This window comes from Danio rerio, chromosome 8, assembly GCF_049306965.1.
Source record: "Danio rerio strain Tuebingen ecotype United States chromosome 8, GRCz12tu, whole genome shotgun sequence".
NCBI classification, from domain to species: Eukaryota; Metazoa; Chordata; class Actinopteri; order Cypriniformes; family Danionidae; genus Danio; species Danio rerio.
In genome coordinates, this window is record NC_133183.1 from 48865182 (window position 1) to 48890905 (window position 25724).

Genomic DNA, 25724 nt, shown 5'->3' on the forward strand with positions numbered 1-25724 from the left:
TAGGATGACCTGAATATTTTTTATTTACTAGCACATTGTGTTTTGTTGAACTTGTTTGAAGGTTTTTTTTTTTTTTTTTTTTGCATATTTAAAGCTGCTTCTAATTATTATTTCAGTTCACTTAAATCTGCGTTTAGCAACTGGTAACAGACATGATGTCGAAACAAGAAAAGCTCCTTTGCTCCTATTATGACTTACACATGTTAACAGTTTAGTGAGCATGATATAAACAATACAAACTCTTATAATAGTGATCCTCAAAAGAACGGTTATAAATGTAAGACTCTTAGACTGGAGAGTCTTACATTATCTTCATCATCATCTCGCAAAAAGTGACCTAACATTGTTAAGCAGTGAATAACACAATAACTAGCCAAACGTAGTTGATTATAAAGCCTGTTCTGCTTATAACTGAAAATAATTGTTTTGAGTATTGTAACACAAAGACTTCAGGTTAGATGCCATACAGAATTTACCATATTTGAAAATAAGGCTGTAAGGGACAGACTTAAAGGGATAGATTACTCAAAAAATGAAAAATGTTCACGATGTAATTACCCTAAAGTGGTTTCAAGCCTTTATTCTGTTGGACAAATGTAAAGTATTTTGAAGAAAGCTAAAAACATTTACATCCATAGTAGGAAAAACAAGTACCATGGAAGTTAATGATTTTCAGCTTTCAACAAAATATATATTTTTTGTGTTCAAAGGAAAAAAGAAAGTCAAACAGATTTGAAAAATTTGTCTATTCTTCAAAGCCTCATTTTCATTCTTGATGGAAAAAAATGGCCCTACCTTGACTGAAGTTTATTCTCTACCAGCACAATGAAAAAAGTTGCATGTGTGCACGGTGCCATCAAATTAAGGACTTAATGTCATTGGATCCTTCTTGTTCATTATTTATATATATTCCTGAAGTTGAAGCAAGATACTGATGTAGTAGAGTAGAATTGTGAAGATTCAGTCAATTCCAAATCTCAAAATACATTCATAGATGTTCCTCCCGTCATGCTCATAAAGCTGGTTCCCAATACTGCAATCTCCCTGAACAATGACAGAGCTACAGGTATGTGTCCTCTGAACCCACGCTCTCACATGAGTTACGTAAACAGAGAACTTTGAGAGCAGCAGCCGAGTCGCCATTCACAGGAGCATCACCAGGAAGAAGTGAACTGGACACTGGATGAAGAGGACTGGATTCTGGAAGAGGCGGAATGAAGTCTGGAGGAAGTGGACTGAACTCTGGAGGAACTGGAAGAGGACTGAAGTCTAGAGGAAGTGGAAGAGGACTGAATTCTGGAGGAGGCAGAAGGGGACTGAACCCTGGAGGAAGTGGACTAAATTCTGGAGGAAGTGGACTGAATTCTGGAGGAAGTGGAAATAGACTGGAGTCAGAAGGAAGCTGCCTGGATTGTGGAGGAAGTTGCCTCAATTCGGGAGGAAGCTGACTGGGTTCTGGAGGAAGTGGTATGGGTTCTGGAGCAAACTGCCTGGGTTCTGCAGGGAGTGGCCTAGATTCTGGAGTAAGTGGGCTGGATTCAGGGGTAAGTGCCCTGGATTCTCCACGCAGTTGAGTGGATTCTGGGTGAAGTTGCTTGGGTTCTGGAGGAAGGTGTCTGGGTTCTGGAGGAAGGTGCCTGGGTTCTGGAAAAAAGTTCCGGGGTTCTGGAGGAAGGTGCCTCGGTTCTGGAGGTAGGTTCCTGGGTTCTGAAGAAAGGTTCCCGGGTTCTGGAGGAGGGTGCCCAGGTTCTGGAGGAAGGTGCCCAAGATCTGGAAGAACTGGCTTGGATTCTGGAGGAACCGACCAGGATTCTGGAGGAAGTTGCTTGGATTCCAGAGGAAGTTGTCTGGATTCTGAAGGAAGTTGCTTGAATTCTAGAGGAAGTTGTCTGGATTCTGAAGGAAGTTGCTTGGATTCCAGAGGAAGTTGTCTGGATTCTGAAGGAAGTTTCTTGAATTCTAGAGGAAGTTGTCTGGATTCGGAAGGAAGTCTGGATTCTGGGGGAAGTTGTCTGGATTCTGGAGGAAGTTGTCTGGATTCTGGAGGAAGTGGCCTGGACTCGATAAGAAGTGGATTTGAGTTTGAATTGTGTGGAGGATCTTTAAGGTGGGCCGAGTTGTTGGTGTTGTTCGAGTCTTTTGGGTTATGAAGCGGTTCAATCTTGGAGGGGTGAGGGACTTCCATTGGGTGTGAAGGTCTGGGGTCTGCTGCAGTTTGAGAAGGTGGAGAGATGTGAGTAAAAATTGGAGATGGTTGGGGTTTGGGTGGTTGAGACGGATGTGATGGGGTTGGAATGACAGAGTCGGGTGGATCAGGGGTAGATGTGGATTTTCCCGCTGGTGTAGTGAGGTGTGATTGCTGTAGTGATGAAGGAGGATGGCTGGACTGATTGTTTGAGGCCGTTTCTACTTCTGGTTGGGTGTCTGTGGGAAGGGCATATGGGTTGGGGATGTCCAGTTTACTAGAGGCTTTTCGGATAGTGCTTCTCCTCCTGACACGAGCGAAATTAGATGTAGTGTCTGAAGGGAGGGGATACTCAACAACAATAGTGGGCTTCTGACGGAGGTCTTGGCGGGAATGCGGCTCGGCAGACATGATGGCTTGAGCACCGTGCATTCTGGGAGGAGATTTGTAGCTGAGCTCGCCATGAGTTTTCCGCCAGCGCTTCAGCTGCGCACGGTGTTCTCGTTCAACATCTCGAGCAGATATGGGCATCTCCATGACCTGCATGTGCAAAATTTACACTTCATTAGGGTTGCAGTAATGACCCCTACACCAAACATCAAACTCATGTTTTATCTTATCATCATCTTAAACAGTTTCTTCATATACATGGTAGACGCATTATATTGTTACAGGGGTGTACAAACTGGGTCCTGGAGGAGCCGGTGTCCTGCAAAATTCTTGATTCAATCAGACACACCTGGGCTAGCTAATCAAGCTCTTACTAGGTTTCGTTTTCTAGAAAACCTAGTAAGAGTTCCTTGCAGGTGTGTTGAGGCAAGTTGGAGCAAAAATCTGCAGGACACCAGCCCTCCAGGACTGAGTCTGAGCACCCCTGTATTATCAGTGAGTAGTCTTATGTCAGATAAAGCAATAAATGGCGCCATCTGCTGTTTTTTTTAAATAGTGTTCACAAGTGAAGTAACTCACTTACATACATTATTCATATTAATAACATAAACAATTAAATCATTTAAGCTAAAGTAATTTTGAAATGCATTGTGTTGCATTAAACAAAGCTCCAACTCGTATCTAAATGTCAAATTCCCTAGTTTTATCCTGATATTCTCTGATTAAAAAGCTGAATTTTAATAGACTACAATGAACAGAAAAACAAGGAGCTGTTGTGCATCGTATAAACTTAAAATAGCTTGAACTTGAACCTTTTTTCATCAATTAAATAGCCATTATTAGAGCAACAACATAATTTACCTCAGACATCGAAAAGAAAGGAAAAAAAAAAACAAAAAAAACAAGAGCACCCAGTTTTTGAATTGGTCATTTTGTAGATTCTTGAAATTTACAATATCCTGGCATGTTTGCCTTAGTTTGACTTAATGGACTGCCAGTTGATGATAGGGAAAAATTAGATGGCACTAAAAATTGCCAAACCAGAACAATATAAAAGTATAAAACAACATGATAAAAATAACAGTACATGATATGGTAAAAAAATGTTTGATATATGTTGATAAATGAAAACAAATATTTCAAGCAACAAACAAATGTTAGCTCTGTTCCAACAAGTAATATTTTACAATACATTATTCAAATCAAAAATGTAAAAATGTAATACATAAATAAATAAATATAATAAGAAATAATATTAGCCAGGGCTCGAAATTAACCTTTTTGCTTGGTAGCACCGCTGCTCCTAACTTTAAAAATTTAGTCGCATCAGCCAAAATTTAGTTGCACCCACCAATTATGAGCACCATTACTAGAAAGTTTTATAAAAAACATTTATTGTATTTGAAATCAACAATAATCAACCTAACAAGCAAAAAAAATCATATATAACGTTATATGCAAGCGTGAGGAAAATATGTCTCAACAAAATCCCGTTATCACAAGAAAATACATTTTTATAACATAACTGAGTGACCAAAGCATACACGGAGCGCTCACCGGCCCTGCATGCACTGCTTGAATGAATCTGTTAACGGTATAACTGTGCTGTTCTCACAAGTGCTGTCGGATATTGCACTGATGCTTTTGACATATACTGTACCTTATTATATTCATACATGTTAATAGCAATACCGGTCTTTTTAGGAGTAGCGATGTTAGTTTACTCAGTGCAAGCCCGTTTGCGATGGTGTGTATGTGGTGTTAAATTTGACATATAGCTGCCCCTTTCACGGCGGACATCATCTGACGATTATGTGAAGGATTAAACAGAGGCTCGTGCTAGATGTGGCAAACAGTTACCTGAAAATTCCATCCCACAGACTTTTCATAGCGGACTTGAAGCCAATGGAAGTCTTTTACTCTTAGAAAAGTGTAGATGGTGGATTAACATTCAGCACATGATCACTAGTAAGATGTGTCATTATTTGTAACTGTAGATGCCATGGTTTCTAAAACAAAATCTGTCAGTGTTATGTTATCTTCATTCTCATCTTCAGCGCTTTACAATTTTTCGCGGTAGTAGCTCTCTGTCTTCTGAAGCCAGAAGGCACTGAGTGATTGACAGGTGATATTAACCAATCATTCGCGTTCAGTGCCAGAGCAGTGGTGGGCCAATAAGAAGAGCGCGAAGGAGGGGCAAGCATTACGGACTTGGATTTGTTTACTGCAGCAAGTTGACATGACAACTGTTTTAAACCATTCTTGAGCGTAGCGTTTCGCGTTCCAAGTGCAGACAAAGAGCTTAGAGATGCATTATGCGTGAATGTCTCCCGAATCCACACATGTGGTGAACATTTTGCAGTAAAAACTGGTTGCACACAACAATTTTAGGCACTCGCAGAAATGCTCATAAATATATTTTAACATGCATAGATAAAATTTCGGGCGCATATGCGACCAAAATGGTCGAAATTTCGAGCCCTGTTAGCCATACCCAACCCTAATCTATATTACTTAAAATATCCCTATTTACCATTATTACTAAAATATGAATAAAAAAATTGCATAAATAATAACAACATACATGCCAAATCCTAATTCACAACAACAGAGTGAGAAAGTGCATTACCTGATGTACAAGGAAAGCCTCCTGCATGTATCGTGGCTCCAGGGCTTTAAGAAGTTCCATAGTCTCATATTGCCCAGGACAAGCCTTCAGTTTCTCACGCGTTCCCAGCATGCACTTCAGCAACACCAGACCGACACGGAATATGATCTTCACTCCTATTTCATCCCAAAGCACATGTCAGAACCACGGTCAGAGAGAAAATGAAACAGAAAGAGCCTGTGACTGTAAACGATTGATCTCACCATCACAGAGGAACATGTCCCAGACTCTGAGCACTGAAGACCAGGGTAGAGTTCTGGAAAACGCACACATGAACCACTCTGTCATGTACAGGATGGGCTCGATCTTGTGTTTGTCAAGGTGCTGATAGGCTGGAGGGCTCACACGCTTTAATAAAGCATTTAAGATCAGTCCATCCAACTGTATGGCTTCCTGTAAAAAAGAAAAAAAAATCAATGGCTTTAGGAGGATAAAAGATTTAGCGGTTTCTGAAATAAAGGGCCTGATAGTCAGAGCCCAGCTCTTTCTCATTCTTTATTTAGAGGAATAATTATTAGAATTATGTGATTAAAAAAAAGATGTCAATGTTTTGTGCAGTGCAATGTTTTGCTGCAGTTGAACATCACGTGTCCAGGAAACAGTGTGCTATGGGGTTTGAGCACTGATCCAAACTTACCAGCCACTTTAATAGGTAAATCCGCCCAACTGCTTGTTAATGCAAATTTCTAATCAGCCAATCACATTGCAGCAGCTCAATACATTTAGACATGTAGACATGATCAAGACAATCAGCTGCAGTTTAAATTGAGCATCAGAATAGGGAAGAAAGCAGATTTAAATGACTTTGAACATGTTTGTTGGTGCCAGACGGGCTGGTCTGAGTATTTCAGAAACTGCTGATCTACTGGGATTTTCACGCACAACCCTCTCTAGAGTTTACAGAAAATGGTCTGAGAAAAAGAAAATATCCAATGAGCAGCAGTACTGTGGGCGCAAATGTCTTGTTGATGCCAGAGGTCAGAGGAGAATGGTCAACTAATTCAAGCTGACAGAAAGGCAACAGTAACTTAAATAACCACTCGTTAAAAAACGAGGTATGCAGAAGAGCATCTCTAAACACACAACACATCCAATCTTGAGATCAATGGGCTGACTAATGAGTCTCAATTTCTGCTGCAACATTAGGATGATAGGGTCAGAATTTGGCATCAACAACATGAAAGCATGGATCAGTCCTGCCTTGTATCAATGATTCAGACAGGTGGTGGTGGTGTAATGCCGTGGAGGATATTTTCTTGGCACACTTTGGGCCCATAAGTACCAACTGAGCATCGTGCAAGCGCCACAGCCTACAGTATTGTTGCGTACTATGTCCATCCCTTTATGACCACAGTGTACCCATTTACTTCCTGCAGGATAATGCGCCATGCAATAGAGCACAAATAATCTCAGACTTGTCTCCTAAACATGACAATGAGTTCACTGTACTTAAATGGCCTTCACAGTCAGCAGAACTCAATCCAATAGAGCACCTTTGGAACATGGTGGAATGGGGGATTTGCATCATGGATGCGCAGCCAACAAATATGCAGCAACTGCATGATGCTATCATGTCAATAAGGACCAAAATCTCTGAGGAACATTTGCAGTACCTTGTTGAATTTATGTCACAAAGGATTAAGGCAGTTCTGAAGGCAAAAGTGGTTCCAACCCACTACCAGTAAGGTGTACCTAATAAAGTGGCAGGTGAGTGTGTATTTATGATGACTAGATCGCTTACTGCATTTTAATTTTAAGCAACCAGATGTGTTTTATCCACCATCTTACTATTCTTTACCAAAAGAGGGTTTCAACGTCTGTGCTACAAAGACCCTTCCCTCATCTTCAAGCAGGGCTGGGTTACTCTTTTAAAGTATTTCACTACAGATTACAAACCCCTAAATGTCTTTTAAAAAGTAATCAGTAATAGATGTCATTCGATTAATCAAGTTCAGTAACTTAATCAAAATACTTCAGAATATTTTTGAAACACTTAATCTACATGTAACACAACTTAATGAGATGATGTGCTGCTTCAAGCAGCACTCCAAGCTTCAAAACCAATCCAAACACACCAAACATAACATAAAATAGGACAACGAAATTGACCATCGGCATTAAATGTTAAATTGAGTAGATCTTAGTGAATTCGGGTATAATAACTAGTGTATAATAATAACTCATTTTTTTTTTTAATTTATCATCTCTGATAATGTATTAACTGGTTTAACGAGGTGGGAGCTAACAATTTTGGGTATCCAATAGCCATCGTACAAACAAACAAACAAACAAACAAACAAAAAATATCCTTCAATGCCAATACAAGTTTATCTGTAGGCAGGCACGGACTTAAGTTCTGACATGCTGCATCCAATTTTTCAGATTTATAAGTAAAAGGTACCCATATAAAATCTAATTATAATAGAATAGTTACTTACATATATATTTTAAATATATAATGTCATTACATGTATTTTGTTACTCCCCAGCTCCGCCTACAAGAGTGGAATGAAGTTCACAAAACCATGTTGCAAATCTGTTCACTAGAAGCTTAGTTACTCATTTATGTGCAAATTGTAAGGTAGAAACTTTTATTCCAGCATGTTGATGTACTTCCAAATGAAATGCAGAGCTTTCTTTCTGTGCATTATTCCCCCAATCATGTTTTTTCCATGACATCACAAAATGAGGGTAATGCCCCTATATACTAAGGTTAGTACACATTAATAGCCATAAATGCAATGGTACTATGAATTGGCATAATTTATTTTGGTGTTTTGGTTTTCGGCCTTGGTTTCCTCTTTTACGGTTTTGGCCAAGAAGTTTCATTTTGGTGCATCCCTAATGCATACATATAAAATGATTTGTATTTGTAAAACACAAGTTTGTTTGTTAACACAACTGGATTTTTACTCAAACTGACATTTGTTTTTTCAATGTGGTTTCTGTTTGTTTGCGTGTCAAGTAATTCTTTGCAAGTGTGATGTGGTGTCAAGTGTTTGTTTGCAAAATGATGAATTTTTTGAGAAATATTAGCACAGATTTTTCTCCAAAAAATGTACAATAGCAAAATTAAAATTGTTTTATTGTTTTATTATAATTAAAATTTTGATTTCAAACAAACTTTAAATAAGGGATGTCAAAACCTGTTCCTGGTGGGTCACTATCCTGGAGAGCTTAACTCGGACCTAACTTAACACCCCCGCTTTAAAATAAACATCTTTACAACACTAAATATGAAAACACAGTGTCAGTGTTGCTTTTCAGAGCTGATGTTTTTACTCACAGACGTCTAACCTTGACAGACTGAACAGAGGAAACGAACCAGAGAAGATTTCCATGTCAAAGAAGCCAGAGCAGCAGAGCTACAAATACCTTTTATATAACAGCCACAGACCAACGCTCAAACTTTTCCTTTTCCGGAAAAAAGTCTGCTTTGACAAGCTGTTTCAACTTCTCAAACAAACTTTGTCCTGATTTTTTTTTTAATAATGTCACGCTGTTTTTTTTTATTTCGCTTGAAGTGACCTAAACAGTGCTCTTCTTTTCAGATTATATAACAGCAGCAATACTGTTTAAAGGCATAAAGACAAACAAAGAATCACAGATTTGATCTAAATTTATTCCGCCCTTTGGAAAGGACTGCTGTTAAATGTACCCTACATTTGTGCAGCTTAAATCACAGGAACAAAGAAAGCTTTGTTTTAATAAACTGGCACCTGCGGCATAAGTGTTTGCAGATTGAAAACAGTGAACTTCAGATGTCAATGCTATGAACAGCATGTAAACTATGAAGCAGAGAATGCGTCTGAGAAAACGCAGAGATGGATTCTATTAGCTAAAACTATGAAGTTCATAACGTTCAGTCTTCAGCCATTTTGCTTTTCAATGACATGCTTTATTAAATAATAAAACAATTCTATCTTACCAGGCCTGCGCTGTAGTATCCAGGGAGGTACTTCTCACAAATCTGAACCAGACCCCAAAAGGCATCCTGAATATACACATAGGACAAGGAAAAATGAGCATTACAATCATTACTTAACTATGTAACTCACAATTACATCTGATATGATAAGTGCTGCAAATTTAATAATGAATTCACCTCAGCAGGCATGTGCATCAGAAGCACAGCCGCAATAGGAGCCTGAGCCTGACAGTAACCCTCATCTGGTCTGTAAAGAGTGTAAGCCTTCAACACCCGGAACAGGTCCTGCTGCCTTTAATGTGTTCAATAAAAAAAGCATCAATTAGACATACAAAAATAGTTTTTGCTGTTGTTTTTTGTTAGATTTTTATTACCCATGCACTTGAAGACTGGAGCCTTAGTTTAAATGCATTCAAATAGAAAACATTATTTTACGTGTAACAGAATGTATATAATATTGTGAAGACTGACCCATGACCTCCTCGGGATACAAACATCTCATGGAAAGGAAATTGTCTGTGTAGATCTCTCTCTATCACATCAATCCACTTAGGGTCTCCTTCCATGCTGTCCAGATCCTACTCAACAACAAAACAAAAACCAGGTTCAGCTCCAGGGTACATGCAGGAATCCTAAAGGTAATGTCAATACCTTTTAAAGACTTTTAATGACCTTATCATAATATTTCTTCAAGTATAATACTTCAAGTTCTAATCAGTTTCAAATATTTAATTTAATAAACATTCATTCATTCATTCATTCATTTTCTTGTCGGCTTAGTCTCTTTATTAATCTGGGGTCGCCGGTGATGTTCAATAATATAAATAATTAATCATAGATAGTAATGTGCGTTTACTTTATTTTAAAAGCAAGTAATGCACCCTTCGTTCAGAAATCTTTCACTTGTAATATGTGAGCATATTTACTGTACAAAACATGTCCGTGAACTATGGGGGCAAAAAAATAAAATAAATTAATTAAATAATCGTTCATTAATCGTAATTGAGTTAAAATGTTAGATTTATCGAGATTATAATTTTAGGCCAAATCGATCAAGGATCCAGGATCAAGTCTGCCCGTTCCTGCACTAGATCCGCCAGTAGGTGGCGGCAAGTCCCTGTCCTAATGAGTGATTCAATAAAAACATACATTTCAAAAAGGCTGATTTATTTAGAAACAAAACAAATGAACTTTTTTCAATATGCATTCTACATCATTCTTGCATCCTCGTGTTATCATGTAATGTCATCATCAACTGCCAAAGTTTAGTTACAAAACTCAAGACCGCAAAAACGAAGGATGCATGACAGTTCCTGGTTGTGGTCTTGATATTGAGGATGCATCGATGCACACTTGCTGGTCATTGCTCGTCAAAGTCATTGCGGCTAAATAAAGGTGAGGGACAGCACAGCATTTTATTCCCGTTTATTATTAAAGTTCAGAGATATAACTCATTTGTCACAGGGGTTTCCCAAAATGAGACAGTGAAATTAAACTACCATGAAAATCTTAATAAATGCATAAACACAATAAGTGTGTTTCTTTGCTGAAATTCGTATTCAAATTTGTTTTGTTTGAATTTTGCAAAGTATATTTGTGTGGTTTTTATGCATAGTATATATTGTGAAAAGGGAAAAAAACAATAAATCTTTGTATGAATGCTGTAATTTTTAAATCAACATTAATAATGTGACCATTATGAAGAACGCAGCATCTCATTCCTCACAGGACCGGTTCTCTGTTCTCGCGGTCTCCCAAGTTTGTTCTTCTGAGATACTTTGGCCAAAAAAATCTACACAACAACACGAGTCCGTTGTACTCTTGTATAACATCAATATTACATTTAATACATTACATCTACTTACAAGTTGATATTCAGGATAACAGCGCTCAAACTTGTCTAAAACTTTATTGTAAAACATAAATTGCATACACTAACACCATAAACTTAAATATTTTCTAGTCTCTCTAGTTAAGTCTTATAAGAGACATACACATTTTAAATATTAATATAATAGCATCCAAATTTAAATAGGTGTGTGTAATTCACACTGACGAGGAAGACATGAAAAAGTCATCAAGTTTTGTTTGGAACCGATCAAATTTTACTCACAAATAAATAAATAAAATTAATAATAATAAAAAAAAAACATTATATACACTCATAGAAAATCTTTAGTCATGAATTTGTCTTTAGAGTTTTGATATCAGACATGTGGCATCACATACGATTCATGCAAAGTGAGGGACATCATTAATAAAACAACAACATAACATAACAACACACATCCCTAAGTGTGACTATCAAAAAATCATCTATAATTAAGTGTGTCTAAGTTTGACTCACCTTGAACATCCCAACGTTCTGTTCTCTCTTCACTTTTCCACCTGACAGGTAAAGCCAGGCTCTGCCTCGCAATGATGGAGGGATCCCTTTCTGACATCGCAGCCGCACCTGTGGGTGAAAGAGCTCTAAATATTACACACCGACACAGTAATAATCCACTAAACAGGGTTTAGCATGCATTCACAATGACTACACAAATTAAGCCAGATGTCATTATGAAACACAAATATCTCAGTCTCACTTCCCACAACAAAACCTCATGATTATAAAACAGCTCAGACTCTGCTTGCATCAGTGAACAGCCAGGATTAAAATATGCATTTAGGGAAATTCATAAGAAATGTGACCACACTGCCTCTTATTCAACTTGAAGACAGACTGAGTTTAATAAATATTATTGGGGCGATTAAATATTTTAAAAAAACAAAAATGCATGCTATGTTTATTTGGAGGGATTGACATTTTTGATGAAATACAAGCCAATAATTCATAAATGGATAGGGTTAAAAATATGTTTTTATTTATCATTATTTGACTAAACCTACCAATTTATCATCTGCATCAGACAAAATGTATAAAAGTTATTTAGATACATGAAAATGCAAATCAGACAGAAGTGTCTACTTAAAGGTAGTAAATAAGGAAATAAGGAAATAAGGTTCCATCATCATTCAGTTTAACCTATTTTATGTAAAAATAAAACAACAAACATATTTTGACCTCTACTTTTTACATTAAGCAAACAAATATGTGATTATACAAAATTTTAAATCACATTATTAATAATTAACCACTTCTTGCTGAAAATGGGCAAAACCTAGGGCTTTTGAAAGGCCGTGACAACGTATAAAGTTTAAGCAATTATTTAATATTTTATTATGCAAACAATTAAATCTCGTTCTAAATGAAATATTTTTGGCATACAACTCTTACAATAGATTAGCAGCCTAGGAAATCATGGTGAAAATAAACTATAATGTATTAAACAAATTTAAGTTGTAATCCATTTTTATAGTCAAACATAGTCATTTCTACTTTTCAATTTCCACATAATAAAGCAAATTTAAAGATGCCATAGAGTGCATTGATTCAAAATTTTCAATTGTTCTCTGACATCCATAGCACATTGTAGTGATGCAGTTTAGGTCATTTAAAAAAATGTGCTCATTAATAACCACAGACATTTCCTCAACAGAATGAAAAGCTTGGTTGGACTATAATAGCATGCATTTCATTCATTTTCTTGTCGGCTTAGTCCCTTTACTAATCCGGGGTCACCACCGCCAACTAATCCAGCATATTTTTACGCAGCGGATGCCCTTCCAGTGGATGTTTCCCATCTCTGGGAAACATCCACACAGACACACACACACTCATACACTGGGGACAATTTAGCCTACCCAATTCACCTATACCGCATGTCTTTGGACTGTGGGGGAAACCGGAGCACCCGGAGAAAACCCACGTGAACGCAGGGAGAACATGCAAACTCCACACAGAAGCGCCAACTGAGCCAAACCTTTTATTTTTGACATAGATCTACCAACTACCTGTGCCATTATTTCAATGACAAATGTCGTAAGCGCAGTATTAGAAGTCGGGATCGCATTTATGTAATAGCAGAGCAGGCGAATCTCTTTGCTTGCGTGTCAATTTCCTCTGCTCGTGCACAAAACTTCTTGCACGCCCCCTCAAATATAAGCCGCTTCAAGAGCGTGCAGATCTCCTAGTGTGCTCTCAAAAAAACCCTGCTGAGTGTGATTAAGTTGGTTTATGTAACGAGTATGTCTCCAGCATTTATTAGATTTGCTAGGAATATTTATGAATGTCTCCAATAGACCTAGAGAGTAGCATTAATGCATCGTATACGCATGAGGCTATACGTATACTTTGTGTTTGCTGGCCTCACGCAACTCTCAGCCAGTCAGTCAGCACGTCACCTTAAAGGGTAAACAAATGACGCACAGCTCTACTACGCATACAGAAAAGTTTGCGCTGTTATAATTCACTTACCCTTTAATATGTTTTGGTGCGATTATTACCCGCTATTAAAAAAATTTAATGTTTTGAATGAGAAGCTGTAATGTAGCCGTGGCGGGAAGAATTTTGGCATGGCGCCTCGCCATGGAAGAATGAATGTAGCGGAAACCATATATATATATATATATATATATATATATATATATATATATATATATATATATATATATATATATATGTATATGTATATATATATATATATATATATATATATATATATATATATATATATATATATATATATATATATATATATATATATATATATATATATAAAGTATATGTATATATAATGAATTATAATTGTTAAAGAGACTCTTAAAATAATAAATAAAATGTCACAAATTGTCAAAGCAAACTTTAGGGTGTGAATAAAAATGACACAATAAACCTCAAATTATAATAATCAAATCTGAGCTTTCAAGTAAAAGAACTAGCCACTATTCAAATATATTTTGCAACATTACAAATTGTGAAGTTGGATGACTACATTACCACTATTCAAAAAATAATAAATAAAAAATATTCAGATGGGGTGGTAGCAGCTGGGATGCACAAAAAAAAGGAACCAAAAAGCCACTCTGACGACATCCTTGCATCCTTTTTTATTTACAATCTCCTCACTGCTGCTAGCCACAGCATTCATTTTTACATGTTTTGTTATTCTGACCTGTAGTGACAAGCGCGAGTGGAAATATACATTCCATGGCACCTTTAAATTGAATAAAAACAACCTAAAAAGCATGGCCACTTTAGATTTACCACAGAAAAGTCATGTTGAAATTTGAATGATTTCAGAAAGAACCGGTTTTCAATTCCCAACCCTAGAAATGTGTCCTGTTGCTTTCAATCTATGTGACACAAAGACAAGCACAAACAGTAATGCAGGCATGCAAACATAAAGGCCAACGAATAGTGTTAAAAAGGCCTTCTGTTGCCTTTACCTGAAGACGCCTCACTCCCAGTGAAAGCTTTATAATGCTTGAGAGAAAAACAGAGGTGAACACTAATAGATACACACAGCACTGAAGACCAAATAAGGAGAGCTGATGTGATTTAAGGCTTGTCCAGACAGAGCCGTGTTTAATGCATTGTGTCATGGAATAATTAAAAACTGTCTGAGCAAGTCAATAAGGGGAAACACAAAAATTATAGAGAAAGAAGATGACAGTTGTAATTTAAAGCCCAACGCTGCTATATATGGAGATGATTTCCTTGTGTTTTTGACTGTTTGGTGGACTTGTACCTCCTCTCTTTATTTCTAGTGCTTACATGCAAGGAATTGGAGTCTTACATCATTGATTTCTCCCTGTGAAAATAAAATACAAGTGACTAAATAAAATGGTGGATTTGGATGGCCGCTCATACCTTCTTGAACCTTTTACTGATCCATTTGTCCCAATGGTTTAACATATCCAGCCATTTGGCTTCCCTGTGTCTTAACACTGCCAGAGGCACATCTTGAGCCCTGTGGGAAAGAGAAAGAGAGAATAAGAAACATGAAATTGATTATCAAATGTAGTGCTGTTAAATGACTTATTGCAATAAAATAAGTTAGTTTAGTTTTATTTACAGAACATGTATTATGTAATACATTATGCAAAATAAGTGGTGATGCTCACTCTATATGTAAACAAACTTTTATTTTGGATGTGATTGATCATAATCGATAGTATAGCAGCACTAAAAAAATGCTTTTGTGTCTAATGGACATAATAAACAGCGTTTGTGGCACAAAAGTCACTTTTTTAAGAACTTTCACTTTTAACGTTCCAAACTGGTGGAATGACTTGTCTAAAAACAGTTACTATCAGCTATTGGATACGTTATGATCATTATTTGTTATAAAGCAACAATAATGGAATTCCCTATTCTATTCTAAATGTGAACTCCCTATTCTATTTACATAATGAACAGTGTTTGTGGGACAAAAATCACTTTTCAAGGACTTTTACTTTTAACGTTTGACACTGGTGAAATAACTTTGCTAAAAACAGCTACACTATCAGCTATTTGCTTTGTTATGATCGTTATTTGTTATGAAACAACAATAATGGAATTCCCTTTTCTATTCTAAACGTGAACTCCCTATTCTATTCACATAATGATCAGTGTTTGTGGCACAAAAACAACTTTTCAAGGACTTTCACCTTCAACGTTCCATGTTGGTGGAATGACTCGTCAAAAAACAGCTACGCTATCAGCTATTTGATTCGTTATGATCGTTATTTGTTATGAAGCGACAATAATGACATTCCCTATTGTATTCTAAATGTGAACTCCCTACTTTATTTACATAATGCAGTGTTAGTGGCACAAAAATAATTTCACTTTTAACGTTGCATGCTGGTGACATGACTTGTCTAAAAACAGCTGCACTATTAGCTGTTATTATATAACGAGTTATAAAACGACAATAACGGCATGCACTATTTAATTCTAAATGTAATTGTTGTATACTTGGTTGTTCTAAAAGATTATGTTAATTATGTAAAACTAACTTATATTTATCACAGCATCAACATACTGCTGCTCTTCAGGATGATTTGACTTGCTTTTATTGACTTTAGTTTTAAGCCGCTTTAAATTTAAGCATTTGCGAAATGAGTACATGTAAATGCAACGATTCTCATAACAAACCAGGTCAAGTTTAAATATGCGGAAGAGCAAACAACATTTGAAAAGATACACATAGACTATTTTTATAATATAACACTTTTTTTTTGTCATATTTCAAGGATATAATACGACTGCATGGAAATCCTCTGCATAAACTTCTTAATTTGTGTTCCACAAAAGAAAGAAATGGCAAGTCAGATGGGTTTGAAATTATATGAGGGGGTGTAAATGATGACAAAATGTCTCTATTTGGGAGAACTACTCATTTGATCTATAAAAACCTATTGGTCTTAAAAACTGTGCAACCACTAAACCAACAACTAAAATAGCTGCTTCTTGTGACCTTTTCATAAAAAAAATAAAAAATGTAAAACAAAGTGGCACACAATACACTGGGATATTCATTTAACATATTAAACATGTTAAGGTTTTCTCAACTTATATGTACAGCTGGTTAGCTTTTCTAAACATACTTATACTAAAAATGTGTAAATTATTAATATGAGTTCCTCATTCACACCTTCTGCATTTGATTGCGAGTCAGAATGAAAGCACTAAGCAGTGAAAAACTAGATCCTTCCATTCAACACTTTGTATTTACTTATTTAACAACAGAGTAAATTAAAAATCATTATAAAATACTTGTTTTAAGCAGCTTTGTGATTAGATCTGTGTTTTAGGGAAAATATCTAATTGTGATTTTTTTGACAGATATTGTAATTGCGATTTGATTTACAATTTAATTTTGTAGTCAAGCTGCAGCTCAATAGTCTGTCTGCAAGCCGTGGCAACAATTCTGCGTCAGCTCTTAAAAATTACCTGTTTTTGTTCAGTGTCTGCGAGTTTGAAACTAAAACATTCCCATATTACTAATGCTGTTTTTCTCTTATATTAGTTCATCGCATTTTTGAAGCAGCAGACGCCATTTTCCCAATTGTCTGCTCTTTTCTGTTTGTTTTCTTTTTTTTGTTGTGGGCATTCCGCATAGTTCAGTTGCGCATTTCTGATTGGGCAGAACGAAGATGTGCTCACTCAATTGGCTAGTAAGGCTGTCACATACAGACAACAGCCACGCATTTGCTCTGGGAAGGAGAAATAAAATAATACATATATTTCATATCGCACTATTATTTATTGTTAAAATGTTGGTTGTTGAGACCCACTCACTTGCATAGTATTTTTTTCCTACAATGGAAGTTGATAGGTCCCAGCAACCAGAATTCTTCAAAATATCTTCTTTTGTAATCAACAGTAGAAAAAAAACTTGTAATAATTGTGAGCAAGTTTTTTTGGGGTGAACTATCCTTTTTAAGACTAAGAACCTAATAATTAAACCCTGCCAAAACAAATAAATACATTAAAAAATACATTAAAATAGTTATTTTATATTCTAATAATAAAACATGATTGTGTGTTTTAAATATCTGTTTTACATGTAAAATGTAAAAGAATTCCAGCATTATGGATGTGACATTGCAGTAAAAACCTGAAACATAAATCAACAGAGAGCAAATATGTTAACGGTATGTTGAAAGATCTGTTTATCTTATCCATAACAACTAACCACAGAGTTAATGGATCAGAAAAATGTCAATCAGTATTTGTGTTTTATATTTTGATTAGAGAAAATAAACGTGTTATAAATGAATGAGTGAATGTGACCAAAAACGATTTGCGAATTTAGAGTATACAACATACAGTTGAAGTCAGAATTATTAGAATTTTTCTTTCTTTTTTAAATATTTCCCTAATGATGTTCAACAGAGCAAGGACATTTTCACAGTATGTCTTATAATATTTTTTCTTCTGGTAAAAGTCTTATTTGTTTTATTTTTGCTAGAGTAAAAGCTGTTTTTAATTTTTTTTAAAACATTAAAATCAAAATTATTAGCCCCTTTATATATTTGTTTCTGATTGTCTACAGAACAAACCATCGTTGTATAATAACTTGCCTAATTACCCTAACCTGCCTAGTTAACTTAATTAACCTAATTAAGCCTTTAAATGTCACATTAAGCTACAGAAGGGTCTTGGAAAATACCTAGTCAAATATTATTTACTGTCATCATGGAAAAGATAAAATAAACCAGTTATTAGAAATAAGTTATTAAAACTATTATGTTTAGAAATGTGCTGAAGAAATATTCTCTCCATTAAACAGAAATTGGGGAAAAAAATAAACAGGTGGGCTAATAATTCAGGGGGCTAATAATTCTGACTTCAACTGTACTTTGTAAAAATTCTGTGAATTAAACCCAAAATATATAGTACTCATATAAAAAATAAAGAGTTAGCTCTCTATAGAACTAAAAAACTATCTATTTTATTTAACATAAAACATTGTATGGGCATTATAGCAGCTAGAACATATAATTTATATAGAGTCACTGCTAAGTTTAACCTTATCAGAGTGAAGGTTTATCATGCATTTCATTTAGGCCTGTGACTGAGCATTTCAAGAAAGTTTAAAACATTTATGATGTTTGGAGGTGTAAGAAAGAATACTTGTATTTAATTATTTATACAATTTATGCAAACATTTTTGTCATTTTTCTAGTCTAAATATCCACATCCACACTGAAAACAAGATTATTTAACTTTCCCCACTGGCAGATAATTGTGCCTGTTTTAGAGAAAAAAAACTCTTAATTTGACTTACTTCTTCTGAAGGTGAAAACAAAATATATATATATTTTTTACTTGATATAATATTTTTTTGTTGATATTGGGACTAAAAGAAAGAAGAAAGAAAAGAAAGAAAGAAAGAAAGAACATCATTTGCATTGTGATTTATTCAATTTCTGTACTCGAATACTGTTAGACTCCCCAAAAAAAGTCAAAGAGCTATTCAAACCTTCTTGTGAAGCTGTACATATTTCACAATATTTAATCAAAAAATAAAATATCACAATATCAGATTTATGAAAATCGTGCAGCCCTAGTATACAACATAACAAGCTTAATTAGTAATTTGACAACATAATTAAGCTAACAAACAATGTCATGACTAATGGAAAGAGCCGTTCAGAAGATGACTATTAGGCACTTTTAGCCTGACTAATTATAAAGGAGAACCTCTCTGTGTTCAAGCTGTGGTTAACTAGTTTGCCTAAGGCTTTAATGGTGAACAGGCCTGTTATTTATTTTTTTTGCTCCTGTGTTTCCTCTGGTCAAATATAAAGCGTTTAACTTGTGGCCTAGGCATGTTATATTAGTATGCCAGCACAACAGCCACCTTCAGTTCCTCTTACTTAGACACTGATCCTAACCACTAGAAATTTGATATGAAACCAATGATTCTTTCAATGTTTTCCCCATCAAGCTATAACTTGCTGGTTTTACTTCCTTTTCATTTTTCAGAGTAAATATGTACAAAAACAGAAGAATGAAAAGAATGTATCTTTTTATTTGATTTTTTTTTTTTTACAATGAAGGGACAGTGTGCATTAATATGCATTCCTAAAGAATGAAAGAAGAAAGCCCTTTGCCAGATGTTATAGGCCTAAAAACCATTAAAAAAAGGTAAAAAATAAAAACAAGACTCAAATATGTAAGTGAACAACAGTTATATTTTCATACATGCATGATACACATGCACATGTATAACGATAAAAGAAGCAATTTCCTAAAGTTCTACTTTAATTATATGATACACACTCTCTATTAGATTGTGGTATTCAAGTCTGCTGATGAGACACTCTTAAAAAAAGAAAAAAAAAAAAGAGCTTGACCAGCTTTCCTGATCGTTATGTTGGCATAGCCGGAGTAACCTCAGGGCAGCTGTCCCATAAACCACAGGAAACGGAAAGCGCCTGAATGCTCAGTACAGCGGGACAACTATCACTTACTCATCTATTCCACTCTCTTTAACAATTCAACAGCACCAGACCAGCCCGCTGCTGCTTTGGGCTACTGTATGAAACCATTAATTCTGGATAAAAGAATGTTCTGAGAGTCACAAATCCAAACTGATCTACAGCTATAAATAGATGAATGACTACTTCTTTAAAGAACTTTTATTACAGCATCCTGGGGCAGATGATAAAAGATAGAAAATTTTAAGTGATTGGCTACAAAGTTACTTAGGAAGAAACACCCTGATGCTCTATTTTACACTACATTTACTTACAGATGAATATTTTATACCCACTTCCAGTAAAAAAAGTTGGCAAAAACGATCAAAACTGGTTTAACGAGTTGCACAACAAAAATTCTATAGGTCACCAAAAAGATTGGGTAATCTTGATTGTGTTTGTCTCCAGTTCAGCGTATTTAAATATATTATATAGGTTTTAACCAGGGGTGTAGCAACTTGGGGGATGGGGAATACGTCCCCCTCACTTTTAGAGACAGACCCAGGTGATTAAGAATGTAAACTTTTGGATTCCATACAGCTGCCTCCCTGATCAGCTTCATACTTTGTATGGAATACACAGAATTCTACTCCAAAGAGGAAAAAATAATAAATGAAAATATCAAACAATTTTGCAATATAGTTGATCAAAAGTGCCTTTCAGACAGAGGTTCAGCAGCCTTTGACTACATTTGTTCTCTTTAAAAGGAAAATACTTAGCTAATAAGATGCTGAGATTTATATTAGACAAATAAGTTTTTTTTATTTATTCTATTTATTTATTTATTTATTTATTCATTCATTCATTGTTCTGTCATTTATTTTCAGTTTAAAATTATTATTTATGTTTAAAAGCCAAATTTATTTTTATTTTATTTATTTTAAAGTACATAGAGAAAAGGTCCATTGATTGTTTGCTTTTTATTTTTATTTTGAGCTGTATTGTTTGGTTACTGAGCAACAATAACTAACACTTTGAAATATAAAGAGTTTTCATGTGATATTCTACACTAGTAGTGTTTTAAAATTAATGAATGCATGATTAAAACCATGATTATTCCTCAGTCTATAATCGTACAACCAAAACCAATAATCATTGCATCACTATTGCATTGCTAGTGTAAGTCACGACAGTCCTTTAATTTTAGATGAAATTCAAATTTTACATTTAAATGAATTGAACTGTCAATAGATTACTTATTAAAAGAAAAGACATTATGAACATTAACATCATGATTTTCTATACAGCTGATTTAAAATAATGTGCACTGAAAAAGAACTATTTACCAAATAAAACTGACTCCCCTTAATAAAAACGTTTTTATTAAACAAGTATTTTATATCAGACTGAATTTCTATGAATGATGTTACATATATTACACTACATACTTCTTAAAAAAAAAAAAAAAAAAAAAATATATATATATATATATATATATATATATATATATATATATATATATATATAATTTTTTTAAGAAGTATATAGTGTAATATATGCAACATCATTCATAGAAATATATATATATATATTGTTGATTTGTTCATTTCTGCTGTGGTGGTCTTAGAGGAGTGGAGAGCATGTGACCTATTCCTGTGACGCTCCAGGGACAGACGAGTCTTCGCTGAGGTCCAGCATTCTCCAGTCTCCAGCGCCTAGACTGCAGCTCTGCACAAGGCGTTTAGCCAGAGGAGAAATGGTCGTGCCCAACTTAGCCTGATTTCTCTCTAGGTTTTTTTAAATCTTCACTTTCACCAATTGGTAAAGTTTTTTTTTTCCTCGCCGCTGTCGCCACTGGCTTGCATAGCTCGGGACCCGTAGAGCTGTGCATCAATGGATTTTCTCCTCAGTGTTTGAACTCTTAGTATTGAATATTAAACCAAACTGAAGTAAGCTAAACTGAACTGAACTTAAACTCTGAAAAATGAACTGACACTGTTTTTATTTACTATAATATTCTATGTGAAGCTGCTTTGACAATCTATATTGTAAAAGCACTATAGAAATAAAAGTGAATTGAATTTACTTAACGTCATTTACTTCTGATAGATGTTATTTGCACATTTGTTCAGTGACAACTTGTCAAATGCTGCCTATGTTGTTTACCATAGTACTTTGAATATTTGGTTCTGAAAACACATTTAATTATGACTTGAAAACAACATTTTCACTATTTATTTGACTGTAAACAGCGGAGAACAGAGTAGTATCATTGGCTGCTAATACGATTTCGCTATTTACATGGGCAAAGAATGCTTTTCTGAAATTATATTATAAAGGAGAAGTTCTGAATACAAAACCAGCTTTACATCATACTTTTTTAAGGGGTACACATGTGAGCATATATCAAATTTTAGAAAATGAATGCAGTTTTTATTAATTGACATTATTGTTGTTTATTATTATTGGACTGTGGGACAAACATACATGACACACGTACATACGCAAGAGATTAAACAGATTAGGTAACAGTAAATCATTCACGCAGTTTCCTTTGTTTTGAATTCCTCTGATTAACTGTGTGTCAAGAATCTAAACTATGCTCCTTCCAAACACTTTTCTACTCCTTACACACACACACCCACTAAAAGTCCGAGCGTTGGATACTTTCTACTACACACTCCAATCACGTGACCAGCTCTCTGCCTTACGCCCAAATCCCTCAAAACAAACAGAATCTGACACGATCTAAAACCCAATATACTAACGATAACTTTTACTTACATTTCGGTTGAATACTGCTGGGCTCCTCCGATGAATCCATACTTGTCGGTCTGTCTGGAGCTGGTGAACCCGTTGATTTCAGAGTCCGACCCGAAGGAGCTTTCCTCATCAAACTGACTGCCCAACGTCCTCACACTCATGGTGTCCTCAGAAGACAGACGTCCATTCTCCAGCTGAGCCATCATGATCCTCTGCTAACGTTAACTCAAGTTCAGTCACTGGACATCACCTACACCCGTCTATAGGCATCCCAAATAAAGAGAATTTACGGAGAAGCTTCGATCGTCTCAATCAAGCAGATCAAAACTAACGTTACGCAGTCCCACCGCTAGTTTAATCAATCATTCAAGTCTACTTTACCCCTGTATCCTTTGCTCTGAACGGCGTCTTTTAAAGCTACAGCGTCTTCTAAACGGATTATCGTGCGTTTAAATCACCCGAGTTGAATGCTAAATTAGCTTAGCGCGCAACGTGTCACTTATCCCACCCAGAGTTTAAGTTTAATCCCAAAACAACGGCGGCCGACAGAGTAATTCGGCTATGAAGAAACAAAACCGCCGATAAAAGTGTGTAAACAACCGGACGAGCGAAACTACGCCTGAATTTCCTGAATCACATTTTTCCAGTCGGCGGGTTGTCAGAAAGTCCTGCGGGGCTGTTTTCATTCAGCAAGCCCAGCTCTGAGCGTCGAAACAGAGTAGATTCCCGGTCAAAACGCAACGACGGAGCCGTCTTTGTAGTTTAAGCAGAGGTCTCATGGTTGAGAGGTAAATAATGTCGTAAATGGCACATCAGTCGAGTCGTGTTTTTAGTGTTGGGGTGGTGGTGGTGACATTAGCGCCAGAGTTTCCAGTCTTTCGCTGTTGCGTTTGACAGTTCTGCACATGCGCGTCTCTCTCACTTCCGGAATCCACAGGTTATTTATATATTTATTTATTTTGTTTTGCATTTTATTTCTGTAGAAGGATTTGAGACGTTTTTTTAACTAGTGTGAGATAAATGTAAAGCAAACTAAAATGGAGTCTGGCTAGAAGTTAATAAATATTCATATATATTATTTTAAAAGTGTGCATATGCAGCTCTATAATGAGTCTTCAGTATCCTGTTTGTAAACACTTTTTATAGGTAAGTTTTTGAGTAACATTTGCATTTTATGTCTACTTTATAAACCACTTGTCTTCAAAATTTAATGAAAGAATATTATTTAATCAAACTTTAGTGTAAACAGTGGCGCAGTGGGTAGATGTTGCCTCACTGCAAGAAGGTTGCTGGTTCGAGCCTTGGCTAGGTCAGTTAGCATTTCTGTATGGAGTTTGCATGTTCTTCCCATGTACTCTTCTCTCCGGGTGCTCCCGTTTCCCCCACAAGTCCAAAGCCATGCACTATAGGTGAACTGGGTATGCTAGATTGTCTGTAGTGTATGTGTGTGTGAATGAGAGTGAATGGGTGTTTCCCAGTGATGGGTTGCAGCTGGAAGGGCATCCGCTGCATAAAACATATGCTGGATAACCCCTGATTAATAAAGGAACTAAGCCGAAAAGAATACAAATGAATGAATTGCAGATATGCCCAAACTAGGGCCTACGGCAGACCTAGTTGACCCATTCTAACCTTTGACTTGGGCCACTATTCCATTTGAGAAGAGAGGGAAAATGATGGGCTGGTGGTCTGAATATCTTCATACATATCATCATTTCTAATATAACCTTTTGTTTTTTTGTAATTTCTTTAGTTTTATAAGTTCGTCAGATTTTTAAATACTGTTAATACTGTCACTCAACCAACATCTGGCAATGTACAAGACATTGGCGAGCAAATCAAGGCAAAGGCAGGTGCAGCTTAGTTTATTTAGCATTGAACTTCATTAAATTAATGGCATTGTTTATGTTTTTGCGGTTATAAATTCATTCAACATTTTTTAAATACACTGCATTCGTTAATATCATTTAAAGCAGTGGTCAGCAAACTTGTTCCTGGAGGGCCGGTGTCCTGCAGATTTTAGCTTCAACCCTAATCAAACACACCTGAACAAGCTAATCAAGGTCTTGTTAGGTATACTTAAACACCCAGGCAGGTGTGTTGAGGCAAGTTGGAGCTAAACCCTGCAGGGACACCGGTCCTTCAGGACCAAGATTGGTGACCCCTGATTTAAAGCAATGCTATAAGGAGATAAATAAATAAGGAGATTAGTTTTGGAAATAAAAAAGGAGATTAATCCTGGAAATTTTATTGTACCTTCAGCCCACAGCCCTTAGTCAAGTTTGGCTTTTGACCCGATATAAGACTAAGTTTGGGCATCAATGTTATATAGTGTTTAGCTAGTGTTTTGTAAAAAATGAGTCAATCCAAAACAGTTTGTATAAAATTTGTACATATAATATATTTATATTATATTAGATTTGTATAAAAATATGTAAGCTATATAGCTTATATAGATTTTACTGATTGTAAAGTATAAATTTGTTTTGATGTTTTGGTAGGTGGTTCAGGCCTGGTGAAAGGGGTGATTCTTTTATCTCCAAAAGTGGGCCTTTTTGCAGTTATACGCCTCATTTCTTATTTATTTATTTCTTCCTCAATCTGAACCTGGCCATTGTAATAAAAATAATTAAAACATAATAATAATAATTATTACAATAGGCTGCATGGTGGCGCAGTTGTTAGTATGTTCGCCTCACAGCAAGAAGGTTGCTGGTTCAAGCCTCAGCTGGGTCAGTTGGCGTTTCTGTGTGGAGTTTGCCTGTTCAGCCTGTGTTGGCATGGGTTGCCTCTGAGTGCTCCGGTTACCCCCACAAGTCCAAAGACATGCGGCACAGGTGAATTGAGTAAGCTAAATTGGCTGTAGTGTATGTATGTGTGTAAATGAGTGTGTATCATTTCCCAGTGATGGGTTGCAGCTGGAAGAGCATCCGCTTTGTAAAACATATGCTGGATAAGTTGGCGGTTCATTCCGCTGTGGCGATCTCAGG

The 25724-nt window shown here is 35.8% G+C and overlaps 2 protein-coding genes across 5 annotated transcripts in view; one reads left to right on the plus strand and one right to left on the minus strand.

Moving 5' to 3' along the window:
* Positions 1-23626, minus strand: tbc1d10aa (TBC1 domain family, member 10Aa). 2 transcript variants are annotated; one of them, XM_073910987.1, is made up of 10 exons: positions 22756-23626; positions 14927-15026; positions 14503-14539; positions 11519-11626; positions 9643-9749; positions 9349-9463; positions 9172-9237; positions 5447-5636; positions 5205-5359; positions 1-2725 (listed from the first exon to the last, which is right to left on the minus strand). In XM_073910987.1, exons 4-10 carry the CDS (start codon positions 11525-11527, stop codon positions 1061-1063), a joined length of 2307 nt encoding a protein of 768 aa, XP_073767088.1. In that variant the 5' UTR covers positions 11528-11626; positions 14503-14539; positions 14927-15026; positions 22756-23626; the 3' UTR covers positions 1-1060. The 2 variants fall into 2 exon arrangements, with proteins under 2 accessions (XP_073767088.1, XP_009302447.1); XM_009304172.4 differs by lacking the exon at positions 14503-14539.
* Positions 23591-25724, plus strand: part of gck (glucokinase (hexokinase 4)) — a 38681-nt gene continuing 36547 nt past the window's right edge. The window contains exon 1 of one of the 3 annotated variants that reach the window (XM_073909840.1): positions 23591-23880. The gene's annotated coding sequence lies outside the window, so the exon portion shown is untranslated. The remainder of the gene's footprint in view (positions 23881-25724) is intronic. The other 2 variants (XM_073909839.1, XM_073909841.1) reach the window with 2 other exon arrangements.

What these genes read in the sequence shown, in the direction of transcription:
- tbc1d10aa (XM_009304172.4), bottom strand. Translation starts at nt 22,940, where the DNA reads ATGATGGCTCAGCTGGAGAATGGACGTCTGTCTTCTGAGGACACCATG. An exon ending in GTATCCCGAGGAGGTCATGG is followed by an intron (nt 9,464 to 9,642) that starts GTCAGTCTTCAC and finishes AACACATTAAAG; the next exon opens with GCAGCAGGACCTGTTCCGGG. An exon ending in TGATGCACATGCCTGCTGAG is followed by an intron (nt 9,238 to 9,348) that starts GTGAATTCATTA and finishes GTGTATATTCAG; the next exon opens with GATGCCTTTTGGGGTCTGGT.